This window comes from Nicrophorus vespilloides, unplaced genomic scaffold (genome assembly GCF_001412225.1).
Source record: "Nicrophorus vespilloides isolate i.1.1-1 unplaced genomic scaffold, Nicve_v1.0, whole genome shotgun sequence".
In the NCBI taxonomy this organism is placed as follows: domain Eukaryota; kingdom Metazoa; phylum Arthropoda; class Insecta; order Coleoptera; family Silphidae; genus Nicrophorus; species Nicrophorus vespilloides.
Window position 1 is genome coordinate 160,974 of NW_017099915.1, and position 8,495 is coordinate 169,468.

At 29.2% G+C, this 8,495-nt stretch overlaps 1 protein-coding gene across 1 annotated transcript; it reads right to left on the bottom strand.

The window, feature by feature from the left end:
• Positions 1 to 3,025: 3,025 nt before the first annotated feature.
• LOC108566050 lies at positions 3,026 to 4,281 on the bottom strand. The gene is made up of 3 exons (XM_017925746.1): positions 3,836 to 4,281; positions 3,502 to 3,760; positions 3,026 to 3,447 (listed from the first exon to the last, which is right to left on the bottom strand). Exons 1-3 carry the CDS (start codon positions 4,148 to 4,150, stop codon positions 3,026 to 3,028), a joined length of 996 nt encoding a protein of 331 aa, XP_017781235.1. The 5' UTR covers positions 4,151 to 4,281.
• Between the last annotated feature and the right edge of the window lie 4,214 nt (positions 4,282 to 8,495).

The following is an 8,495-nucleotide window of genomic DNA, read 5'->3' on the forward strand; positions in this document are numbered from 1 at the left end:
CTGTTTTAATATCCTCAATTAGTCCGGGTTTAAACAATCCAGGATATTGACGGAACATACAACATGAAAAAATATGTTCTATGATAAAATTTCTATATCCATAATTTCTGCGCCAGAAGGACCGGGCTCTTTTATTTTCTTTATTTCCAGTTTATTCCAATTTAACGAAAGCCGAGTTCTATTCTTCAATGTTTTACCAAGTTCCCATGTTTACATTTGTAAGTTGGTTCATTTATACATTTTAAAGCTTCTAACACTGACCTGTCCTTCAAACAATTTACGCAGTTAAATGTGAATATAAATATCATGTGAATAAACAAAACTTGCAAATGCATTAATATTTTTTTATAACGTAAATTAGTGATTCTCAAACTTTTTGATCCGCGACCCCCTTTTGGTCACAAATAGTTTCTGCGACATCCCGAAGAATGTTTATGTGTAGAAAAACAAAAACATAATAACATTATTAATTTTTTATTTATAATTATATTTTACGCGACCCACACTTTGAAAATCACTGATATAAATAACAAAAATAAATGTTCCATTAGGCATTTTGGTGAAGATACTACTAAAATAATTGACTGAAGTATATGTGGAACGAGAAGAATCTAATTCTGGTCGTTGTGAATGAGTCATCAAATAAAAAAAATGTTATAAGATTATCAAAAGTCAAGTATCTCAAGCCGTAGATGTTTTATCAGAAAAGCTAAGAGTTGAAATTTCCTATTTATCTAATTATAAATTTAGGTATTTTTTTATCTTTTAATTGATCTTATATTTATAATCACTTTTATGTTATGATTTGAATTATAAAAATGTATTTATTTATTTTATAATAAATATTATCATTATTAGATAAAAATAAATTTATTTTAATTTTAAACACAGTGAATTTTATTGTCAAAATTTGTTTATTTTTTAGAATATGCTCAATAATTAATATTAATTAATTAATTATTTAAGATTCTAATTTCTATGTGAACGCAATATTTATTTCTAGAGTTTTTGATCATCAACAATATATAAAACAAATATTTTACGTTTTTTTTTATATTATTTTCTCTTATAAAATGAATACTATTTTTTTCTATTATTTTAAATACAGATATCGTGAATAGAAAAAAATATGCACTGACAAAAAAATGTAAAGAAGTAATTAGCAGTTAATTAGTTACAAAGTCTTACGAGAATACATTTACATATATATTCATTAAACCCTAGATACATTACGATGCATTTTATTTCCATTAATATTTTTTTAAAATAATAAGTACTTTAATTTAATTAAAATAAAGCAAGATGCTTATTATTGTATATTGGTATAATATTTTATTTGTAATATGCGGTGGGATAAAAGTCACGACATTAGAAATTTCGACAACCATAATCCAGATATTCTTCAATATTCTCAATTTGAAAATAACACTATAATTACTTGAATTTATTATAGACGTATTTTTTTATTTGTGTTGATTATTAATGATAATATATAATGGTTAGCTTTGTACTTATATAACATTGAAACCGGACTAATCGCGGAACTAAATACATACACAAAAAAGGCATGACTATGTTTGTATGTTGCAGTTTATTAAATATTATTTTGTTATTCCATTTTATAATGATAATCATTTATATACTAAATTTAGCTGTGTGTAAACGAATCGGTTAAACTCTTTACCTAAACAATAACAATTGTGGAATAAATAATGTTTCTATTAGGTGATTCGTTCAAAGATCATTTAAATATAGTTATGGCATTCATTACGTGATTGCTTATCCAAATTAATAAATTGTATTTGAACGAGAAAAGCTTAGAGACGTTATATATATAATAGATGAGTTAAAGCTACTATAAATGGACACATTTAAAAATGTATTAAATGATAATGTGTTATTTGTTTGTATAATTAATATATATCTAATTATAGTCTAATTAGATGCTAGAAAAACATAATGCAATTGAAGATCGAATTATTGGGATTTGTTAAAACACTTTATATCAGCTTTTTTCAACCTAATATTGGGCCGTAGTATAAGAAAAATGTAGGGTCGTGCGGCAAAAAGGTTGTGAAACCATTGGTAAGGTTACTGCTAATATAAATAGTTAATTAAAAAATAAATTAAAAACGATTGTAAGAATTAAATTTACTTGTTTATAGCACCTATATTTACAAATCTAAATATACTTAAACAATTTATTAGTATGTACACTAGCTCTTAAAGTTTTTCGTCCCCTCTTGTACGCGCAATTGCGTTGGTATTTATCGGGTCTAATGGGTCTCAATTTATTTTTATTTGAAAATTTTCGAGATAAGCCTATATTTAGCGATTATTTATATTCATCCAGACGGTCTCTACTCTTGGAGAGGCTCGTTCGTGTATAAATTCGTATGAATATGTGTGTTGAGTGTGAGGCTCAGAACATGTGCTATTATCTCTCGCCTTTTCATTCTTGGAATTCTCCGCTTTTATCGGCGCCCGTCTCAAGAAAGACCACCAACCGCACTTGAACACAAGAGGGTCCCGGCAACACAAAGAGGAAAAAAATGTAAGAAAAATCTCCTGAAAATCAACTTTGACCGGCGCCAAATAACCATTACGCAACGGCGATCATCTAGCACCAATCTTTCAGGAGCTGCAATGCAGTATTGATATTGCGCTCCCACTCGTTGATCAACTCCCATGAATCCGCCGATATGTAATCCGAGCTCACGCCGTTCCCAATCTTCGTCTGCAGCACCAGAGACTTCCGTCTCGGACATTCGGCGCGATCCGGTTGATCAACCTTATTCTTTTTACTCTTCCTCAAATCTATCTCGTAGAAGAACTCCACGTCTCCCGGATACTTGTAAAATGACAGCTTGGTGCTTTTCAAGATGCACCAACTATGGCTCCAGATATTCTCACCTTTCCAATGCGTCTTAATATCCAGAAAGCCTGAAAACGTATCGTTGATCTGAACGTCCATCTGTACCTCCACATCGAAAGACCCGCTTAACGGACACGTTTCCGAAACTTCTTACAACACCAAATTATTCGACCTCAAATCGTCCTTATCAAAAACGAATTTCGCTGCCAAATCCCAATAGTTCTCAACGGATTTCCCGCTTTTCTTCTTCGGTTCTTTCTTCAAACTGACGCAATAAAGATACATAGTGAGATCGAAATCTACTTGCAGTCGCTCAAAAACAAGTTCATCTTCGAACACGATATGATCGGATTTCTCTAACACTTTGTTCGCTGACACTACTTTTCCGTAAGACATCATGATCATAAACCACAATCGCGTTTCGGATTTCTGTTTTTTAAAGACCTTGGTAAGAAGCTTCACGCTCATGGACTTTTTCGAGAACCTAAAATTCTTAAACTTGACCACACCGTTTCCCTCCAAGTCTAGACTTATATTACGAAGCCTCTCCTCAATCATGTTGCGCGTCGTTTCTAAAATGCAATCGTTTAATTGATTAATCGAGTGATCATTATGTGTAAACTTACCGGCAATTAAAAGAAAACGTCTCGCTTCCATCTCTTCGATTCTACCATTGAAATTATAATCGGCTGAGGCTTGTAGCGCTTTCTTAGATTGTACGATGATGTTTTGCTGGATTTTTAATTCTTTCTGTAACTCTTCTGCTGTTTCACTAAACTCTGATAGTTCGCTAATCGAATGAACAGGATCCTCGTCGGTTTCTTCTGAAATATCGTCGCTTTCGGACATAATATCATCGATTTCCGGCAAAGTCTCGTACGTATCCTAAAAACATTATTATTCCAAATCTGTAAATTTCTTCGGCTTCTCGCCGAACCTTCTATAAAATATTACACTTACCTCGGTTTTATCCGTGAACCGATCGTTGTACATGATTGGAGATACATTCCCTTGGTTCGAGCATTGCGGAACATTGACCATCACATATGGCGATTCGTGTTCCGAAATTGCACTTGCGTTTTCGGAGACATCAATATAAACATTGTCGTCCAAAATGGGGACAATTTCCTCAATGTTCCTTACTTGAATGTCACTGACCATCACATATGGCGATTCGTGTTCCATGATTGCACTTGCATTTTCGGTGACATCACTATGCACATTTTCATCCAAGATCGGTACAATTTCTTCCATGTTGTTCATTGCACGATTCATCTTCGACAAAGTTATGAAGAATATTCGTACTTTCTTCCGTCGTAGTAGTCTTACTTCATCCCCACCCGATTGCAAATTTCAAAAATATTTCAAAATATTATGGTGTTTTAAACTTGAAACATTTCTCCGAATTCGATTTAGTTTTATTGTGCTCAATATGTAAATATTTTATAACCCCTTCTTAAGTTATAAACCAAAAGGTACTTTAAAATAAGTTTAAATTGAAAGTATTTTGAAAATTTGTTGTAACATAATATTATTATTAATTAAATTATTTTTTGAATTTTCTTTTAAAATTATACATTGTTAACAATTATTTTTAGCTAAATTTAGTTTTATATTACTTATATTTTTCAATTTTTTTTGTTGAAATCGCAAGTATGTGACAATATAGGTAATATTTGCTACCCAAAACCAAGTATATTTTCCCTAATTACATTATATTGCATTGAAGATATTTATAGTTGTCAACTTTATTGCCTGATCTTTCTAATCCGTGCTATTCGCTGCAAATAACCAATTTCTGAAAATAAGGTAACAATTTCCCGTTACATCTAAAATATGTTCATGAGTTTTAAAAACTCACCTTTGATTTACGAAGAAAGATCACAGCACATTACTTAATTCACTCTAATATATAATTTACAAATATAAACCTTTATGTCGATCAAATATAAATTATTGAACTGTGGAAAGTACATTTCAAATTATTTTTTTCGTTACCGGTTTCAAACAGTGCAAAAGATTAAAGAAATGTGTAAATATTTAATATATTTATACTTATTTCTACAAATATTTAAAAGATAACATAAAAACAGTACAATAGAACCTGTATTATTTATTATATATTTTATTCATTTTTTTATAATACATTTAAATTTTTTGTAAATAACGATGTATAACGTTTATTCAGAGAAAACTAATTATTGTAAACAATAATAAACTTTGTTAAGGACCGTGAATCATCTTTTTTTTTGTTCTATCGTGGAATGAACCAATCTAGAATGCGAATTCGATATGAAGAAAACAAAAATATCGAAATAATTAGTTTACTATCTATGATACATTCCTAATTTATTTTAATTCTCTTATGTCTGTCTTATTGCAGGTTTTTCATCAGGGACAATTTTGCAAGAGTTATTAAAAAAAAATCACACATAATAGTGATAGCGAATTTACTCTTGTTTTCTGAAATGTTACAATTATTGTTTGTTAAGCTATATGAAATAAATATGTATTTCCAAAACTTATACTAGCTTTTTTTTTCCATTTTTTGTTGTTGTACATACAGACTTTATTTACACAACTTTCATTCGCGTAAAAGAAATTCACGTGAAACGGAAAATCACGTAAATTCAGACATTAAAAAAATTCTATAAATACACAATAAAAATACACAATTCAATAAATCATAAGTTTCTCATAAGTTCTATTTTTATTTTAATTGAATATAAATCACATATATAATTATTCTCTAAAATGCATAATATGTTAACAAAAATCCTATCGCTAAGCTCATAGCGAGCAGTTGTGAGTTTTGCGATAATAAATATATTTTTACTCAAGTTTTAAAGTATTTGAAAAATTATATAATTAAATTAAAAAAATAAGTTTAAAATTAATAGAATACAAATAAATTTATAAGATTATTGAATCATGGTAATGTAATTATTAAAAATAGACTAAATACTTGTAAGGTTTTCTGGATAACGGCGCGAAGATTAGAGCGCTTCAAGCCCTTGGATCTAGAATTTAGATTTAAGTAAGGAATAAATAAATAAATATTATATACAAACGTTATGAAATGGTGCAACTTCCTAATGTCAACAACGAACACATTTGATAAATGTTCAGTAGAATATACAAAAAAAATATGTAACTGTTTCAATAAATATTATTATTAAGATAAACTATAAAAAAATATAACTACAAGTTTGAAATATATAAATATATTTATTTGGATAATATTAGCAAGAAGTTAACGACCACAATATCAAACTATATATATTATTTAAATTAAAAATATATATATTGAAGTAAAATTATACATAAATAAATAAATAAGAAAATAAAACGTATAATTAAAAAATAAATAAAAACTAATTAACCATTATAGGTCTTTCTGTCCATTTTTTAAATGATTTTTAAAGTATTTGAAAGTATTTACATTTTGTTTTGTTTATTATAAATATTCAAGATTTTATAAATATGTTTTCTTTTTCTTTATAAAAAAAGGACAATTGCTTTGCGTCTTTTTCTTTGCGCATCCATAATAATGTTTTCCATTTAACTCCCATTTGTGTCCCATCGGCAGGGACTACTTGTGCATTTGGCGAATATACTTCAGTTTCATTTTCACTCTACAACTGAACAAGATGAATCGTCTTTTGAAGGAAATTACAAAATCGATGAAGAAAAATCGCGCTCGCAAATGTAAAGAGTCGGAAGATTCCAAACATATTAACGAAAGTGCACAAATGAACAGCATCAACCTGAACGACATCTGCTATGGTGATGATGGCAACGATGCATTGTTTTTGGCCATATTGTCTTCTTCACAGACAAATGATAATTCCAAGACAGTGTGTTCAGAAAATATCAATGTTCCACATCCAAGAGATAAAAACGACATCAATGACAAGAGGAAGATACTATTTAAAAAGACCAAAAAACATAGACGAACGACGCTGCAGATTAGAAAACCCGTTGACATAGCAAAGCCAGGGAGTATCGAGGAAGCAGAGGAAGAAAGAATTCTGTTGGTTTCCGAATTGAAACGTCAAGTAATTATATCAGAGTTACCGATTTTAGAATGTCACAATTCCGAGATAGATACTTTATTCGTAGTGAAATTAAAGGCAATTTCGCTCACTCATAAGTTGACTATATCGAATTTGGAGAAACATGCACAGATGTTTACTAATTATTATATCTGTGTCGCTACGTCAGGGTTGAGGGTGATGTCTACCCAGATATCGAAAGACACAGAGATCATACGCTTTAATAATGAGATGATTTTTGATTGCCTTTCATCCGATTTTGTTATAACCTTGGCAATTTATAATCTTCGTATTAAGAATCAGCAGTTTGTGGACAAGAAGAGTGAATCGAAATGGTTAAAGATTAAGAAAATCTTTAAGCGTAAATCCGGAATCAAGGATTCCACTCATGATTTTATCTTTAAAAATAAGTTCCAATTAGTTGGGGAATGTCTTCTGAACAGAAAGAACTTAATAGCGAATAAGGGAAACTTCAAATTCTCTGATCTTTTAGTTGCTACTATGTTGGATGGTCGCATCGCTTTAGACTACGACATTTATTATTAATCATTACTTATTCGTTTCTCGAATAATTAATAATTTCTTTGTATTAAACTACATTCCTTCATTTTCGTTGGTTTTAGTTATATTATTTAATTAATATTAATTCATGTATAATTCATAATAATAATTATTAATAATTTGTATATTTTTTTTAATAAAAACATATTTTGTATTATATAATATCTCTTTATTTCATAATTACATAATGTTTAAACGCAAAAAGTCTTCAATTGTGCCAAAATGTGTAAATAAAATACATTTGTTTTTTTGTTGTAAAGTTTTGTTTTCATTATTGGTTTGTAATATTTTCCTGATAAGTATTTTCATTATATATTCAACTAGTATATAATTTCAACTTGTATACAAAATCTGTTTAAACTGGTTTTCGAATTTTCCCCAAAAAAATAGAGACAAGGAATTTTTACAACTTATTTTCTTATTTTCTCATTTATCTAAATAAGTGCTCACGTATTCTCACCCACGACACACCAAAGTAATATATAGTAATATTGATACACAAATTTCACAATAAAAAAACAAAAAAATATGACTAACTAATGTGATACCTGCACATGTTTCAATGGACACAAAAGTTTTATTTTTGGCTCAATATTTGAACTTTTAAGCATGACCGCTTAACATTTTTAATTAAAACAAGAGTTGAAAACTTTGCTCACAAGAATATGTGATCGAAAATTGAAGGATGGCGTTGTCGGTAATGTGAGGACATTTTTTCTTAATCCAGAAAACATCTAATGGAACTTTGGCGAAGTGAAGTTTTAACATTGAATATTATATATAAGAATAGTTAATGGGACGAATTCCAGACGTTTTTGTTGTAGCAAAATTTCTAGTTAATGGAGAACTGGACGCTTTTGGCGAAGAGTAGTTGAATATTCCGTGTCATAATATTGGTCAAAACCCTAATTTCGAAAACTTTATTAGAGATATTTAACGGATGTTTATGTTTGTATTCTACGATATATTTTATTAGATTACTTTCTTCTTTTGCATCACAAAAC

Excerpts from the sequence above, each read along its gene's own strand:
- LOC108566050 (XM_017925746.1), bottom strand. The coding sequence starts at position 4,150 with ATGAATCGTGCAATGAACAACATGGAAGAAATTGTACCGATCTTGGAT. Across the intron at positions 3,761-3,835 it reads GGTTCACGGATAAAACCGAG|GATACGTACGAGACTTTGCC; the intron begins GTAAGTGTAATA and ends TAATGTTTTTAG. Across the intron at positions 3,448-3,501 it reads ACGTTTTCTTTTAATTGCCG|AAACGACGCGCAACATGATT; the intron begins GTAAGTTTACAC and ends ATTGCATTTTAG.